This window comes from Gymnoscopelus microlampas, assembly GCF_963454915.1.
Source record: "Gymnoscopelus microlampas genome assembly, chromosome: 24".
NCBI classification, from domain to species: domain Eukaryota; kingdom Metazoa; phylum Chordata; class Actinopteri; order Myctophiformes; family Myctophidae; genus Gymnoscopelus; species Gymnoscopelus microlampas.
In genome coordinates, this window is record NC_139961.1 from 36,318,515 (window position 1) to 36,338,118 (window position 19,604).

The 19,604-nt window shown below is 43.3% G+C and overlaps 1 protein-coding gene across 1 annotated transcript in view; it reads right to left on the bottom strand.

Moving 5' to 3' along the window:
• Window positions 1-19,176, bottom strand: part of bin1b (bridging integrator 1b) — a 43,501-nt gene extending 24,325 nt beyond the window's left edge. Inside the window, exon 1 of the mRNA XM_084051646.1 lies at window positions 18,709-19,176. Coding sequence (XP_083907772.1) covers window positions 18,709-18,789 — 81 coding nt within the window. The 5' untranslated portion in view covers window positions 18,790-19,176. The remainder of the gene's footprint in view (window positions 1-18,708) is intronic.
• Window positions 19,177-19,604: the final 428 nt, after the last annotated feature.

Sequence of the window (19,604 nt, forward strand, 5' to 3'; positions counted from 1 at the left end):
TTTTTTTGGGGGGTCCCAAGATGACAGTGAAGTGAACAATGTAAGGAATTTAAATATATTAAATCTGGTCAAACAATTGCCAAATTGTCAAATAATATAAGAAAGATAATATAAAAATGTAAATAAAAATAGCAGATCTACAAGCTCACAACGCCTCGCATACTGAGGCGTTGTGAGCTTGTAGATTGGCTATTTTCACAATATATATCTGTGGAACAGAGTCAAAATGCCTCAACTCCTACATTTCCAAGTACTTGTCAGGGTGGGGGGTCCTCAGTTAAAAAATATTATTTTGGGGGGGGTCACGGCCTGAAAAGGTTGAGAACCACGGTGCTAGTGTGTGTGTGTGTGTGTGTGTGCGTGTGTGCGTGCGTGCGTGCGTGCGTGCGTGCGTGCGTGCGTGCGTGCGTGCGTGCGTGCGTGCGTGCGTGCACGCGTGTCCACTGTACAGCATTGTTGTGGTTCTCCCTCCTTCACTGACTTCTGCATTCTGTTAAGCTGCCAAACTCCCTGACTCGACAAAAAGACAAACCAGTTTCTAGAGGTCAGGAAAAGGCCTCTAAACTACGACCAAACAGGAAGTGGCAACAGGGTTTACGGGGAAAGAGGAAGACGGTCATAAAAAAAAAAGGAAGAATAGTGCTACATCGGAAAAGAAAGACATTAGAGGCATTACATTACATGATGGCACCAATGCCATGAATGAAGTACAACTCAAAGCTGGAATCAGCATGTATAGTCAAACATTCCACATGATATTCCATTTCCTTTTTTGCCCAAGACCCAGACGTAAATAGACAAAAGGTATCCTGCCACAGCACATGATGTCCTCTCCCTCTGTCCATGAAAGCATTCAAAAATGATGTCTCTACATCAGTGGTTCTCAAACCTTTTCATGTCAAGGACCCCCAAAATGATATGTATTTGGCTGCGGACCCCCCATCTCAAAACATTTAGTTCCAGGAACCCCCAGAAGCAAAAGTGTTGAGTTTATATATATATATATATATTCGGGGACTGTTATGCCTCATTTATACTTGATTTTATTATTGGTGAGCTTGTGGGTCGACTATTTTCAATGCATGACACCGGTGTGCATCTACTGCAAGAACAAATCAGGCTTCATGGTTATTGTACAGGTTATTGGTGTTTACTGCTGCAGAATGGAAGTGGGGTCATGGAACACAGACTGATTAAAAACAAGCACATTCTTCTGTCTAAGAGCTGAACAGACAAAATGTCTGTGAACTGGATATTGAACCATAATTCTACTTTTGCCCTAACTTACAAGACTGGTACCTGCACGCGGTGGCCCTGCTACGGATTCTGACGACCCTGACGATCCCGATCTGAAGATCCCGAAGAATCCAAGAAAACCAGTCATACTAGTACTACACAGAATTTACACCAGCAGCTCTCCGTTCCCAACAGTTCAGTACCCACTAGGCGTCACGCGTCTGTCAAGACGAGCCTTATGGCTAAAACCGAAGTGTGTTTACTGCAGCTGAACGTCGAGGGCCTGACACGGCCAAAGCGTGATCTCATCCAGCACATTGCCAACCAACATCAGGCGAACATACTGCTGCTACAAGAGACCCACTGTGTCACCGAAGATAAGCTACTCATCGATGGTTTCACCACGAGCCCTCCACACCCTGGATGGATCCTTGACTGCTGGAACAAGCAATGGTCCAAGTCAAGATCCACGTTGAGGAAGTTCATCAACTCTCCTTCAACCAACCCACCTGGGTGTGACCTACCACGGAATGCCTGGGTCAACCTCAACAGACTTCGGTCTGGAGTAGCAAAGACCCAAATCTACCTGCATATGATTGGAGTGTCTGTCACTGATCTCTGTGAATGCGGAAAACCACAGACTGTTGAACATATTATCGATGAATGCCCAATCTTTAAATCACCACATGGAGTCAGCGGCCTCATTGAACTGGATGATGATACCACTTCTTGGCTGATGTCCCAATTGCCTGTGTAGCCCTACACGAACGAACGAACGAACGAACAAACTTACAATTAACCACATGAACCCTGTGCATGCATCCATGTCATAATAGGGATAGTGAATAGGCAAACATTCACTGAAAATAGCAGATAGATCATCTGCTATTTGTTTTGCGGGTGAAAAAAGGGACGGGGACCAGGTAAAGACCCCTGGTGGACCCCATGTCAACCAGTAGCGTATGGTGGGTTCTAACGTGGACCGGGCCAGATTCTTAAACCCCCCCCCCCCCCCCGCGGGCCGGCGGGGGGGGGGGGGGGGGGGGGGGGCTCGCGCAACGATGGTTTGACGGGGAAACCGGTTTTTAATGGCCACCCATTAACAATCCGGCCGAATGCAAATAAGCCCGATTTGAAAACAAAGGCGAATTTCTGTGGTTGGCTACAACAGAATGGGTGATGGGGTGCTAATGTTGTTATGTTGATTTTTAGTTTTTTTCCCATGGGGGAGCAGAGTTTTCCAGACCGGGCCATGGCCCCATTGGCCTCTATGACGATACGCCCTTGATGTCAACTGAAGCATATAATAAGGTTTTAAGTGGTTATAAGCTTCTTGTAATAAATGTAATACAAGTAATGAACTTCTTGGGGTAGATAGATGACGAGAGAGAAGAGGAGAAATGTACGAGAGAGAGAGAGAGAGGAGGATGTGTTGGTTTTGTCAGCCTTCAGGATGTTGTTGTGGTGGTGGTGGGACAAGGTCGCTGTGCTATAATCTGATCAGATGACTAACTTGGAACACATATGTCCGGGGCTCCGGCTCCACAGCGGGCCACCTGCCACCGCCTTAATCCCCCCACCCCCATGGTCAACGCAGGGACCAGGGGGACTTCCCTTACTGCCGTGAACCCCCCCCCACACACACACACACACAAACACACACTGGCATGGCATCCATGCACTCTCTGTCCCCCTTTTCTCAGGCTGGCCGCAGACCCTACAAAGGGACGAAGGGTCCAGTTCCATACAGTGTCTCAACGTTAAGGCCACAAAGAATACTCTACAAGTGGAACATTTTCATAGACAAGGAAAACGTAAACCACTTGAACCGCAGCATCCATATTCTGTGGGTGTGTGTGTGTGTGTGTGTGTGTGTGTGTGTGTGTGTGTGTGTGTGTGTGTGTGTGTGTGTGTGTGTGTGTGTGTGTGTGTGTGGCTGTGGGGAGTGGACATAAGCCAAAAATAGCAGATCTACAATCCTCGTAGATCGGCTATTTTTGGCAAAGAGATTTAGTGTAGACAACAGTTGCAACGGTTAAAGGAGCAGTCTGTAATGCTCATGTCCTATCTGGCATTCAAACCCAGGTCCTCTATGCCAGTGGTTCTCAAACTTTTTCATGTCAAGGACCCCCAAAATGATATGTATTTGGCCGCGGACCCCCATCTAAAAATATTTTGTTCCAGGGACCCCCAGAAGCAAAGATTTGAGTTACAAATGTTCGCTTAAAAAAATATATATTCAAAGATTTGCACACATTTTCAAGATTTTTCAAAAATAGCAGATCTACAAGCTCATAGCGCGGCCAAAGTATAAAAGGTCATAATTATTCATATGCTATATTTACACATTTTTCTGGGTACCCCCTGGAACACCCTCAAGTACCCCTGGGGGTCCCCGGACCCCACTTTGAGAACCAATGCTCTATGCGAGTGTTAAATGGTTACAGTTGAGCAAGGAGCACGTTTGGGAAGACCAGTTATTTCCATTTCAGTTTCACGCCTAATACCTCTTGTCAACCAGTAGTGGTCATACCAGGGACGTGCTGGCCACTGGGAAATGTGAGACAACTCCCGAACGGCCGGTCCATTCCAGGCCGAACCTGGCTGGCCGTTAAAAAAAACATGTGGTTTTTTCATGCCGCGCCGGCCACTGGTAATTACGGTAATCGGCTTCGTTCCAGTTTTTGAGGCTGGGCGGCCCACAAAGTCAGGGACGTGCACAGATAGACTCTAGGTGGTGCTAGAGCACCTGCCCTTTGCCCTCTTGACCAGAAGTGCCCTTTTGAAAAAAAGGGGGAAAAAAGTTTTTTTTTTCCAGTTTAGAGCAGGGGTCTTCAACAGGGGATCTGGGACCCCTAGGGGGTCCTCAGAGTTACTACAGGGGGTCCGCCAAATTTTTATGTGATATGATTTTTATTTTTACCATAACCACTCAAAACCTAGCATCCCTTTTCTGAGGAGAACTTTAGCCAAAAATAGCAGATCTACAAGCCGCGAGGCGTTGTGGGCTTGTAGATCGGCTATTTTTGGCAAAAAGGTATAGGTGTAAAGGGAAAAAAGAGCGGACCAACTAAACAAAAAAAGTATAATTTACTTGAGCACCTGCCCCTCAAAATGTCTGTGCACGCCACTGCACAAAGTAAATATAACACACACACACACACACACACACACACACACACACACACACACACACACACACACACACACACACACACACACACACACACACACACACACACACACACACACACACACACACACACACACACACACACATATATATATAACTAATGTAATTGGCCCACTGGCTTGTCTCATCTGAAATGGCCAATCCTTGAATAGCACCCGGCCCACAAGGCAGAGAGACATTACATTGGCCCACTGGCTTATCTATCATCATCTGAATACCGGCCTAATGGCCCAATCGCCGGCTGATCTACAAGCCCATAACGCGTCCCTGACTCAACGTGTTATGGGCTTGTAGATCTTCTATGTTCAGCACACAACGCGACGAGGAATATATGAGCAAAGAGAGCGAGAAAAAGCCTACGGCACACTTGTAGAGAGGACAGTTTACCATGAAGGAAGGAGGTGATGTTGATGTGCTAAGCAAGCACAACAGAAAGACTGTATGCCTTTCTTATCCAACATCATTAAGCATGGATAACTTTTTAATAACAAACTAGCGTATAGCGACACATGATCGCATCACGTTGTGAATGCCAATCAAAGTAAAAAAAGCTTTCTATCACAAAAGAGTTCAAAATGGTTGCTTAGCTATCTGAAAAATGTTAAACGACAAACTGCACGTTGTTGGTGTGTTGCAACTATGTCTAGTTCAGTGGTTCTCAAACTCTTCATGTCAAGGACCCCCAAATTGACACTTATTAGTCCGCGGACCCCCATTTGAAAAGATATGTCAGGGTCCCCCCATAAGAGAAGAGTTCTATGTCTCTAGCAGTGATTCTCAACCATTTTAATTTCAAGGACCCCCACTTTTACATGAATTTGGCTACGGACCCCCATTTAATGGTATTTCTATCTCTGGGACCCCAATTTATATTGTAAAATCAATGTTAATGTAACTCTGAGAGTGTACAAATGGAACAGGGAGTCCAACTACAACCACCGCAACTGTGTTTGTTACATTGTATCAACGTACTGTACCACAGCGGTTCTCAAACTTTTTCATGTCAAGGACCCCCAAAATTATATGTATTTGGCCGCGGACCCCCATCTAAAAATATTTTGTTCCAGGGACCCCCCAGAAGCAAAGATTTGAGTTACAAATGTTCGCTTAAAAAAAAATATATATATATTCAAAGATTTGCACACATTTTCACGATTTTTTCAAAAATAGCAGATCTACAAGCTTATAGCGCGGCACTCGGTGCCGCGCTATGAGCTTGTAGATCTGCTATTTTTGAATAGCCCAAAGTATAAAAGGTCATAATTATTCTGATGCTATATTTACACATTTTGAAAAAAAATACAAAACAAGAAAATGTGCTCCTCGGAGCACAGGTCTCCGCCAGTACTGTTCCTGATTAATCCTGTCTTACCTCACTTCAAAAGATATAAATGATCTTTTGAAGTGACACACCTATTTATAGGTCTCTATTTCATCATGCGTCTCGCTAGCCAATCAAAGCACACCCTTTCAACATATTGTCACGTGTCACGTGAAGCTTGACCAATGTTAGCTTGGTGGACACACGGAAGGACGAGAACGAAAACATAGTCTCCTGGCCGAGACAAAAATCTATACGAATGAAACAATATACAGCATCTATACAAAAGTAGAGAGTGAAGGGTGTGTGTGAGACAGACTGGAGGTTAGGGTGACGGGACACAGCAGGGTGCCGTGTGAGGGAGATAGCCCAGTTGGACAGAGACCCACGCGGGTTTAGGGGAAGGGGCCAAGAGTGCGGCTGGGATAAGGTTATAGCTAAAGTTAGGAGTATCTCTATTAAGTTTGTGGTCTATACTTAGCCCTTACTAAGCAACATGGTCTCTCTCTCTCTGTGTGTGTGTGCGTGTGCGTGTGCGTGTGCGTGTGCGTGTGCGCGTGCGTGTGTGTGTGTGTGTGTGTGTGTGTGCGTGCGCGTCTCATGGGTGGAACTTCAACCACATGAACTCTAGTGCAAGGGTCTTCAACAGGGGGTCCGGGACCCCTAGGGGGTCCTCAGAGTTACTACAGGGGGTCCACCAAATCTTTGTGTGATATAATTTTTTTTTTTTCCTTAACTTGAACCTTAGGATCCCTATTCTGAAGAGAACTTTAGCCAAAAATAGCAGATCTACAAGCTCACAACGCCTCGCAGTGATCTCGCAGATCTACAGGCTATAAATAGCCTGTAGATCTGCTATTTATATCTGGGCTTGTAGATCTGCTATTTTTGGCAAACAGGTATAGGTGTAGAGGGTCAAAAGAGCAGACCATGTCAACAAAAAAAGTTTAATCTGAAATTAAATTTTATACAATATTGAGGGGGTCCCTGCTTCATCTGTCTCTGGGCTGAAAACGTTGAAGACCCCTGCTCTAGTGTCCCTATTCTGGGCGTGTCATAGGTAAACATTCTACAAAAGTAGGCGAACATTTGGTGAAAACAGACGATCTACAAGGCAAGCACACATGTTGTTGATGTGGTTACTTGAGAGTTGGGGAAACCCCCAGTTGGTGGTCCCTGAATGACAGACACTGTCACGTCACACTCCAGAGACGCCAGCCAATTAGAAAAAAGGATAATTTCCTCCAGCCACCCGATAGGCTCAGATCAACACTGCCTCCCCATACTGTCGACCAATAAAAACAGCAGTAAATTAAAAAAAAAAAAAAAGTCTGACTGCGCCACTGGCAGACTCCACCAATGGTTGGGGGGGGGGTCAAGTGGCCCTGCCCCGGTAGTGTCCAGGAACTTGACAGGACAGAGGGGGTAAGAAGGGGCAAAGGGGGCAGAATCAGAAATCCTATCTGCCCAGCCCACCCATGAGGCCCTGCCCCACCTTTCTGTCTTAAAGGTACAGGCCAGTATCTGTACTGCTTGTAATACAGTGGATGATGGTTCTTTAATATATCAAAGGGATAGTTCACCCCCCAAAAAACTTTTTTTCTATCGATTACACACCCCATGAAGACTTGAATTCATGGGTATTTGTTTGTGTTTGTCGCATTCCTAAGCCAATAATTTGATAACCAGTGGACCGGTAGGCAGCGGTTCCGGTAGGAGATACAAAGGAGGCTCTTTGTGTCTCCTACCGGAACCGCTGCTGGTCATCAAATGATTGGCTTAGGAATGCGACGGAAAAAAAAGAATATCCATGAATTCAAGTCTCCATGGGGTGACTAATCGATAGAAAAAAAGTCACTATCCCTTTAAAGGATCAATACATATCAGTGTCTATTCATAGCTGCTACGGTCACATATCACACATAAACATCATTGTTCCATTTCCCCATTGACGGATTTGTTTTTAGATTTTGCGTTAACATTTCCTCCAAAGTCAACAAAATGTTAGTGAAATTTGTTGAATAATTTAGTCAACATTGGCAAAACATCAATGAGTGATTAAAAAGTTATGGAAATATGTTTGTTTTCTCCAGGGACCATTTTCAGCTGGACTGCAAAATGCATAAAACGTAATAAAGTAAATGCATCAAAGACCATAAAGTATCACTGGAGTTTCGGGCCGCAATACATTTTATCAGTGGTGGAAAAAGTACTCAAATGTTTTACTTAAGTAAAAGTATCAGTACTGCAATATAGAAGTACTCTGTTATAGTAAAGGTCCGGAATTCAAAATGTACTTGAATAAAAGTACAAAGGTATTGATATAATTCTGGAAGGTAACCGGTCAGGTGGGCACAAAAACCAACTGGGCACACCGAACAACTGGGCACACAGCCGTCTGGGCACACAGGTCAACTGGGCACACAGTCAACTGGGCACACTGTCAACTGGGCACACAAGACACACAGTCAAGTGGGCACACAAGACAGCTGGGCACTCTGCTTTGATGTGCCCCCCCTTTCTATGAAATCCAGAGATTAGTGAACCCCTGCTGTGAATTGTCTGCTCCTGAGTTCCTGAGCAGACGCTCCTGAGTTCCCCCCCCTCAGACAGCGTCAGCAGTACTCACCCAGGCCTAGTGTGCGCTTTACACACGCACACGCACACACACACACACACACACACACACACACACACACACACACACACACACACACACACACACACACACACACACACACCCCCACACACACACCCCCCCCCCCCCACACACACACACACACACACACACACACACACACACACACACACACACACACACACACACACACACACACACACACACACACACACACACACACACACACACACAGATTTGGTTTTATAACATTTAAAAATAGCAGATCTATAAGTTTGTGTCATTACACTGTTACTGCCTGTCCTAATAATATAAGAACAGACCTTATTTTATCATACTTTATTGTCTTCTTTAGTTGTTGGTTTTGTTAATTGTGTTAGTGTCCTTTCTGAACAACACATATGAATATAAAAAAGAATATAGGGCCAAAACTGTCACTTTAACCCTTCAGGAAAGCAAAACTTTGATTTTAATTTAATTTCTATACCATGTATGGTATTTCAATAGCAGCCTACTATGTTTTTTATATTACTTTATTCTCTGAGTTAACTTTTTCTTTTTTGGAGATTCCTTAAGTACCACTGGTGGTACTTGAACCCTAGTTTGAGAACAACAGTGGGGGGGCGGGGGGTACTTAAATATCAAAGAAACACAAAAATCCTTGGTAGTCATACGGTGTGCCCAGATGTCCATGTGCCCAGATGTCCGTGTGTCCAGTCATCTCGTGTGCCCATATGTCCATGTGCCCATTCATCTCGTGTGCCCAGATGTCCGTATGCCCACTTATCCGGTGTGCCCAGTTGTCTAGAAACTCGTGTGCCCAGATGTCCAGTGTGCCCACCTGACCGGTATTCTTTCCTCTTTTTTATATGAAGGAGGGGGTGGGAAGGGGAGGTGGGGAAGGAGAGGTAAAGGAAAGGTTGTTTATATATATATTTTTTTGTATTTTTTTTGTTTTTTTCCTGTCTTCGTTCTTGTTTTTGTTTTTTTAAGATTGTAGCATTGTCTCAGTAACCGGGAAGAGTGGGTGGGGGGGAGGGCGAGTGGGTGGATGGGAGGGAAATGAGGGGTACCTATGTACAATATATTTGCTTGCATTTTGAGTTTACGAATGTTGTCCTCATATGGGAGGAAAAATAACCAATAAACATATATATATATATAAAAAATAATAATAATAATAATAATAATAATTCACTATGGTAAATGGTCCAATCTCACATGAGATAAAGCTGAAAAAAGGCCCTGAACCACAGGTCCTGGCCTGGTCTCCCTGCCTGGACAACTGGCCAGTGGTGTAAAGTAACTAAGTACATGTACTCAAGTACTGTACTTAGGTACAATTTTGAGGTATTTGTACTTTACTCGAGTATTTCCAATTTCCAATACTTTTACTCCACTACATCTCAGAGGCAAATATTATACTTTTAATGCACTACAATTATTTGACAACTTTAGTTACTAGTTACTTAGTAGATTTTGATTATTCTTACAAAACATACATTAACCACTTCAGCCCTACTGTATATACATTTTCGGCCAATGAAATTTGAAAATAGCAGATCTACAAGCTCACAATGCATCGCATCGCGACACATTGTGAGCTTGTAGATCGGCTATTATCAAATGTTATACATTTGAAAATAATATTCTGCCTTATGGGTACTTTCTACTTTTTGTACTTTAAGAAATTTTGTGTTCCGGACTTTTACTTGTAACAGAGTATTTCTACATTGCAATATTGATACTATTTACTTAAGTAAAAAATGTGAGTACTTTTTCCACCACTGCAACTGGCCAACCATCCTCTCAAGAAACAAGCCCAATTACCCAAAGCCCTTTGGTGTACAGCTCCCAAGAAAAATAAACTAAACTATGTCAACATTTATGATCCCTGACCAGTGGCCAGCCAGTGACTGGTACCTGGTACAACTGCTCTCAATAGCTTAGCAATTGTGGTACTGTGCCTTTAAATCAAGTCTCACTTTTGGGAAGCTTAGGTTCGGGGCAGATTAGGGCAAAGGGCATGTGTGTGTGTGTGTGTGTGTGTGTGTGTGTGTGTGTGTGTGTGTGTGTGTGTGTGTGTGTGTGTGTGTGTGTGTGTGTGTGTGTGTGTGTGTGTGTGTGTGTGTGTGTGTGTGTGTGTGTGTGTGTGTGTGTGTGTGTGTGTGTACACATAGTAAAAGTTGCTACTCTCTGGCTGTAAGGATGGGCACAGCTTATCAACTGTAGCTGGACAGGAAGTTTGCAGGATTTCCTGTTAGTTTGTACTAAGATAGATAGATAGATAGATAGATAGATAGATAGATAGATAGATAGATAGATAGATAGATAGATAGATAGATAGATAGATAGATAGATAGATAGATAGATAGATAGATAGATAGATAGATAGATAGATAGATATGTGTGTCTCTATGTGTGTGTGTGTGTGTGTGTGTGTGTGTGTGTGTGTGTGTGTGTGTGTGTGTGTGTGTGTGTGTGTGTGTGTGTGTGTGTGTGTGTGTGTGTGTGTGTGTGTGTGTGTGTGTGTGTGTGTGTGGTAGTACCACTACTACTACTTTGATGGCCTCAGAGCTATATATTACACTGTGTATGTGTGTGTGTGTGTGTGTGTGTGTGTGTGTGTGTGTGTGTGTGTGTGTGTGTGTGTGTGTGTGTGTGTGTGTGTGTGTGTGTGTGTGTGTGTGTGTGTGTGTGTGTGTGTGTGTGTTTCATTAAAGAGTTTCAGTGCCGATAGGGTGAAGACATGACGTGACCCAGGTCATACGCTCCCAGGAGCAAACAGGATGCCTCAAAGTAAAGTATGACTCTGTCTGCAGATGCTAGTTGGCCTTTCAGTTATAACACAAGCTAGCAGGTCTTTCAGTTAAAGGGCAAGACCACTTTGGTAGAGGTCTGGGTTGTGTAGTTACCTTGCCATGATGTAACTCCAAGGTGGACAAGAAATACGGTAATTCAAAATATGCTCCTCATTGACTTACATTGTACGGTATAAACAGCGCTCAAAGTCACTCTTTGAACACGTAAACGAACACAAACAAAGCTGATTCAGACAACATAGAACATCACCAAACCCAGTACTGTTTTTTTTTTCTTTTTATATCAACTTCCAGCTGATTTTACTATTTGAAGATCCGGATCCACGGATCCAGTCCAGGTTGTCTTCTAAATAATAATAGCAAAATCTACAGGAAGTTGACATTTTTATAAAAGGTTTTTGTGATGTTCTATATATGGTCTGAATCAACTTTGTTTGCGTTCGTTGTGACCTCAACCAAAGTGGTCTTGCCCTTTAAGTATAACACGCTAGCAGCAGGTATTTCAGTTATAACACAAGCCAGCAGCAGATCTTTCAGTTATAACACAAGCTAGCAGATCTTTCAGTTATAACACAGGGCAGGTCTTTCAGATAAAACGGCAGCTATAGCTGGCCTTTTGCTCACAAGGACTTTCCCCTAAATGTACTGCATATACTAATGTCACAGTCTCCTGACTATCTGGGAAATGTAACACGTAGTTAAAAGTAACTAAGTACATTTACTCAAGTACTGTGCTTACTCAAGTGCTGTACTTGTAACAGAGTATATCTACATTGCCGTACTGATACTTTTACTTATAAGTAAAACTTTTGAGTACTTTTGAAAATGATAATGTAACCTGGCATCCTAATAGATCAAAGTTAATTGACAACTGTCGATGCAACATTACATCACACTGACACAACATATGATGCGTGACAGGCCATGTGCGTATTCGTATGACCTGAACACGTGTGTGTGTGTGTGTGTGTGTGTGTGTGTGTGTGTGTGTGTGTGTGTGTGTGTGTGTGTGTGTGTGTGTGTGTGTGTGTGTGTGTGTGTGTGTGTGTGTGTGTGTGTGTGTGTGAAACAGAGACCATCCGTTTCACAGAGGCCATAGCAGATAACTGGTGTTCAATTTCAGTCCCCAAAATACACAGTCACTCTCAACTTGGCTGCCAATTCACACACACACACACACACACACACACACACACACACACACACACACACACACACACACACACACACACACACACACACACACACACACACACACACACACACACACACACTTTTGATCATTCGACATACAGTACATGCTCAAATTGTGTGTATTGTGCGCGCACGCACACACACACTTTGATCATTCTACTACAGATTGTTGTGTATGTGTACTATATATGCTCTCTCTCAGGGGTCTTCAACGTTTTCAGGCCAAGGACCCCCTAGCTGAGAGAGAGATGAAGCAGGGACCCCCTCTATATCGTATAAAATTGTGTTCCAGATTCAGCATTTTCTCTTTACGTGGTCTGCTCTTTTTTCCCTCTACACCTATATGCCTCTTTGCCAAAAATAGCCGATCTACAAGTTCACAACGCCTCGCGCTGCGAGGCGTTGTGAGCTTGTAGATCTGCTATTTTTTTGGCTAAAGTTCTCCTCAGAAAAGTGACGCTAGGGTTCAAGTGGTTACGGTAAAATAAAAAATCCTATCACACAAAGATTTGTCGGGCCCCATGTAGTAACTCTGAGGACCCCCTAGGGGTCCCGGACCCCCTGTTGAAGACCCCTACTCTCTCTCGTGAGGTGGCCCAGCAAAAATCTGCTCCAAATGGACCCCTTACAGGTCCATTTGGACTAAATGGACCCGTAATGGACCCTAAATTAAAAAGGTTTGCAACGACAACAGGCACAAATAGCAGTCAGTTTCCATTCTTGTCGTGTGGTGTACCGTCAGTGTGATGAGAAAGAGAGGCTGGGGTCTATAGTTAGCTGCCCTCCCCCCCACCCCCCACACCCCATGTGGTCACTTCAACAGGAAGGCATGCAAGGCAGGGAGGGGGGGGGGGTGAGGACAGGTGTGAGGGGGTGTGTGGGGGGGCTGAGACCTTAGAGATCAGAGCAGAATGCAAATGGTACGCCACTACATCTCAAAGGCGAATATTGTACTTTTACTCCACTACAATTATTTGAAAACTTTAGTTACGTTTTGATTATTATTACAAAACATACATGAACCACTTCAACCCTATACATTTCAGCCATTTGAAAATAGCCGATCTACAAGCTCACAATGCGTCGCATCGCAGTGCATTGTGAGCTTGTAGATCGGCTGTTTTCAAAAGATTTGTATACATTTTATACATTTGAAAACTTGTGAAATGGGACATTCTGCATAATGAGTACTTTCTACTTTTCCCACCAATGGTCAGGATTTCTTTTTAGATGAACATTTGATTCAATGTGGTGGGGGAGTGCAGGGGGTCAGAGTCAGGGTTGCCAGATCTGCTTATTATAATTTCCCCGCAAGATTTTATTTGAAAATAGCCGATCTACAAGCTCACAACGCTGCTATTTTCAAATAGCTGATGTATATGTTAAAGTGCTCACGTGGCCCATAGTCCCTTCTTTTGGGCTGGTTTTCCTAGACCTGGTTGCTTGTTTCTCTCACATAATCTGTCAACACTGGTCAGAGTGGAGTCAGACAGGGGCCTCCAAAGGGCACACCTCCTGTTCACACCGCAAACAACCTCAGCAGGGGGAATGTCTCGGTGGTGACGCAGCTGTTCTGTACTGTAAAAATGGTCTTGCATTTATATAGCGCGTTTCTATAGCACTGCCTATAACATTCACCCAGACTTCACACCAACAGAGGAGGCAACATGCAAGGAAGGCACCATCCTGCTCATTTGGGGGCAGTTGGGTTAAATGTAGGGGTGTGGGGGAAAAAAATCAATCCACATACAAATCGCGATTCTAATGTTGGATGATTCAGAATCGATTCTCATTTCCCAAAAATCGATTTTCAAGCTGTTTTTTGTAATTTATTTTATTTACAAAAAAAAAAAAAAAAAGATCTTGGATTTGTTTACATTATTATCAGCTGATAAAACCATTATGATTATAAAAGTTATGTAAATGTACTCAGCTCTCATGCCAGCAGACTGGAGTAGATCCTGAAATCCTATGTTTTGAATCGAGAATCGTTCCGAATCGAGAATCGTTTTGAATCGGAAATAAAATGAAAATAAATCGGAATCGTGACCCCAAGAATCGGGATCGAATCGTGAGATAGCAGACGTTTCACAGCCCTAGTTAAATGCCTCGCTCAAGGACATTTTGACGTGATGTCAGGAGGTGCCCATGGGGCTCAAACCAGGGAGGAACCCTCTGCCTCCCAGATTTGCCGCAGATATACCAATACGACGATTCCGATACCCATAACTTGCGCATTGGTCGATACCGACCGATCCGATACCAGTGTGTAATGAAAATAAAATCTAGGACAGTGGGGTGGGTCCGCAGGGACCCTAAGAGATCCTTGAGGGGGATCCAAACTCTGAGAGTGTACAAATGGACCCGTACGGGTCCGTTTGGTTCCATTTGTACACTCTCAGAGTTATGGGTGTCCTTGAAAATAAAACACAATTAAACCACTAATCTAGGAATAAATAATAATTCCATTAAAGGGATAGTTCATATCAATTAGTCACCCCATGGAGACTTGAATACATGGATTTTTTTATTTTTTTTTGTCGCATTCCTAAGCCAATAATTTGATGACCAGCGGACCGGTAGTTTTTCCGGTAGGAGACACAAAGGAGACGCTTTGTGTCTCCTACCGGAACCGCTGCTGGTCGTCAAATTATTGGCTTAGGAATACGGCAAAAACGAAAAAACATACCCATGAATTCAAGTATCCATGGGGTGAGTAATCGACAGGAAAAGTCATTTTGGGGGTTTAACAAGTTAAAGTGCAGCTACAAAATAATAATGTACATAGTACAGTAAGATTAGCATGTAAAACAGTCCTGCAACATCAACTGAAGCATTCAAAATATCAGGAAAAAAAATCAACATTTAAAAAAAAAATCATACCAGCATTTTGGGTAGTATCGGTAGATTTTCCGATACCCAGCAGGCTTTGAACTTTGTCAGAGATTCAACGTTTTAAACAACAAAACAAAACCAGTTATACAATGCTTGACATCAACAATGGGCAAATTCTTCTGCAACCTTATGCACAAGAATTAGTCAGACCAGATTAGCATTGCCATTAAAGATGGAAGTAAACACAGTATCGTTATGCTAGACTGTTTGTACGTCAATATTCAGGACATGAGGGCTATAACTTAAGTCAACAGCACCATTTCTTTCCTCAGCAATGGATCACAATGGCAACATATCTGAAGCAACATATTACTTGATGCTATAAGAGTGCCATTTCAAAACATCCCCCTTTCTTCATAGGAAATGTATGCTCCATCTATCGTATGACAGTGTCGTCCCACTGAAAATAGCAGGTCTACTCTTGTCGGCGTCTGACACCGCCGTTCGTAGAAGAATAAATCGGGCTTAACATCCAGCGCATTGGAATCGTACTTATAGGAATTCCACATCATCTGATACCAGTGACAAATGAACACGTACAGTTAGTTATGCACAGCTGAGCTGGTGATGCAGAGATAATGATAGCAGGGGATGGGGGGGTTGTATAATCAGTAAGAATGTGGCACTGTGGCATAGTCTAGGTCTAGGGCAGGGGTCTTCAACGTTTTTTCAGGCCAAGGACCCCCTAGCTGAGAGAGAGACAAAGCAGGGACCCCCCACTACATGTTGTATGAAATTGCGTTGCAGGTTACACTTTTTCATAGATTTCATATCAATCACTGATGTCATCGGTGTATGTTGTATTCATGTTAATGTGTACATGTGTTTCTCCTCGGAATATGATAGGGTTCAAGTGGTTAATGTAAAAAAAAAAAATCCTATCACACAAAGATTTGACGGACCCCCTGTAGTAACTCTGAGGACCGACTAAGGGTCACGGACCCCCTGTTGAACACCCTTGGTCTAGGATTAGGAAACTGGCTTGTACCAGAGAGCTTGCAGGTTTGATGCATTTTGTGTCCCAGCAGAACCGGATATATGGGAGAGAAAGGTATAAAAACCTGTTGAGGCCCCTGTGGGTTGACCGGGGCCCTCGAATATTTATATATTTCACAGTTTATGGATTTTTTATGGTATCAAATATTCCGGTCGGTTCGAGTCTGACATGTTGCCATCGGACGCCACAATTCCAGGCAGTCCAACTGACAGTCCATCGATAGCCAAGTGTCCTTTCACAAAGATACCCGGGATAGCAGAGTCAGCTCTCTATGACTAATGTGGTGAAGGTACGAGCTAACCAGAGACAGCTGTTAGAGGGGCCTACCACTTTCCTAACACACACACACACACACACACACACACACACACACACACACACACACACACACACACACACACACACACACACACACACACACACACACACACTTAATGTGACAGTGCCTTTCTTTCACTTCCTTCTTTGCGCTCATCCTCCAAAACAGTGGTGTAAAGTAACTAAGTACATTTACTCAAGTACAGTACTTATTTCCAATGTTCAATACTTTTACTTCTACTCCACTACATCTCAGAGGCAAATATTGTACTTTTACTCCTTTTTACTCTACAACGATTGAAAACCTTAGTTAGGCTACTAGAGTTACTATGCAGATTGATTAGCCTATATTATAAAACATACATTAACCACTTTAGCCCTATTTTATAAATAGGCTATTTGAAAAACTTTTGGTACTTTAAATATATTTTGATGCCAATACTTTTGTACTTTTACTCAGGTAACATCGCAGTCCTTTTACTTGTAACAGAGTATTTTTATATTGTGGTATTGCTACTTTTACTTATGTGAAATATCCGAGTAGGCCTACTTCTATCCACCACTGCTCCAATAAAACACACATTCCTCTCTCTGCTAAACTGCAGAGACACTTGTTGTTGTCGCCTCATTAAAGAGTAAAACACCTGACGGCTTAAGCAACGAGAGTGATTAGGCCAGACAATAATAGACTATAGTTCGTAGCCACACAGACACAAGGCAGCCTCTTCTCTTGATCGTGTGGATTACTGCATTCTAGATGCTAGATCTCTCACCCATGCTGTTGTAAGTGTAACCGCATGGGTGCTGGTTTCAGCCGATGACACCCCGGGGCAACGCAAATAGCACCCCGCGGCCCGGAGCCTGTTTGACATTTAGAAAGAGAGGTGAACTATAGTCAAGCTCTGGGGAGCGGGTGCTGTTCCCGTGTACTGAACATTCCACTACTGTGCGAGGTCTCCAACTTTAGTAAAATAAATAAAGGAAACTATTTCGCTATTCATCCAAAAAAATGTTATTTTGTGTTTTTGAAAGACTATTCTCCACGGTGGGAATCGTCTCAGGACCCCACCTTCTCTGTATAATACACTTTTTTTGGGGCAGAAAATAAAATGTGTCTGCCAGACTACTCCACTGCGCCCTCTACAGACCTGGTCAATATGAAATTACCATTGACCAGACCTGTAGAGGGCGCAGTGGAGCACATAACATAATTTCTGTCTCGCGGACATCTTTTATTTTCTGCCAAAAAGTGTATTATACAGAGAAGGTGGGGTCCTGAGACGTTTCCCACCACGGAGAATAGTCTTTCAAGAACACAAAATAACCTTTGTTTTGATAAGCAGCGAAATCGTTTCCTTTATGTTTTACTAAAGTTGGAGACCTCGCACAGTAGTCTATGAGAACAGCACCAGCACCTAACAGAGCGTTGGAGAGAGAGAACCAGAATTTAGAGGTGAACCGAAGGGACGAGTGAGCTGTGTGTGTGTGTGTGTGTGTGTGTGTGTGTGTGTGTGTGTGTGTGTGTGTGTGTGTGTGTGTGTGTGTGTGTGTGTGTGTGTGTGTGTGAGCCTTATAATCAGTGGTGGAAGAAGTACTCAGATATTTTACTTGAGTAAAAGTATCAATACTTAAAAAAAAGTACAAAAGTAAAAGTAGGCTACTCATTATGCAGAATGTCCCTTTTCAAGTTTTCAAATGTATGAAACATCTTTTGAAAACAGCAGACCTAAAAGCTCACAATGCGTAACTAGCGACTAAAGTTTTCAAATAATTGTAGATGTAGTGGAGTAGAAGTATTAGAAATCGGAAATGCTCAAGTAAAGTACAAATACCTCACAATTGTACTTAAGTACGGTACTTGAGTAAATGTACTTCGTTACTTTCCACCACCGCTTATAATAAACACGGGAGTGCTAGTGCATGAAAAGCCCGTTAATAAATAGAGCGTCTGTGCACTGACCGGCGAAACCCTTTTATTGTCATGAGCTAATACCATGACAGTAAAAGGGGTTCTTATAATTGAATGGCATGTTAGTCAACAGGTTGAATGAAACATCTATGTTGTTTAATGAAGAGGAGGAGGAGGACATTTACCTTTTCTTGCGCCCTGCTGAACTTTTTCTGGACGTTGATCGCCAGTTTCCCGGCGGTGACTCCTTTCCCTATCTCGGCCATGTTTAGCGCGGAGTTGCGGGGGTCCCCCAAAACTTCACAATGTAACGATCAGAGACCCTGAGTGTCGACGCTGGAAAGGGAGAATCGAGGCTCCCCTCGGGTTCCTAACGCTAACGCTAAACCCCCCTGTCTGCCTGTGGGACTAGAGGAGCTACGGTGGTAATTCTAATCCCAGCGACGTGCTCCTTAAAGGTGTAATGCGGTAATTTAACACGCCCGGGGGTTCATCAATTACCAAAATGCCACCCGTGCACGAAACAATCCTAGAACTTTTAAGGCTGTGCTGGAGAAGAAATAAAACTAGGGCGCGACGGACTTTAACTAGAATCAAATAGTGTCTTCTGTGTTGTGTTGCTCTACTCTCTGGTGTTAATTGATGGTGCTGTTTAGTCCCGTATGGATGTATTGGGTTTCCTTTATGTGACTCGTCCGTCCCTCTTAAAGGCACAGCAAATAGAAACCGTTATAATTAGATCAATGACAACTGTTCGAGCGACGGAACCTGTTGTTGCTTTCTTTAAACGGTCGCTTTTTTTTTTTGCGCACAAACAGCTGTTTATACAATTCCACACCGCTTCTGTTAAAATCATCATCCCATTGTTTTTACTATGCGACTCACACACACGGCCATATGGGCCACACAATTCACACATAACCAGTGGTGTAAAGTAACTAAGTAGCCTACATTTACTCAAGTAGGCTACTTAATTTCTGACATTTTCCCCACTACATCTCAAGAGACAAATATTGTACTTTTTTTTTACCCCACTACAATTATTTGTTGTAACTTTAGTTACTTAGCCTACTTTGTATAT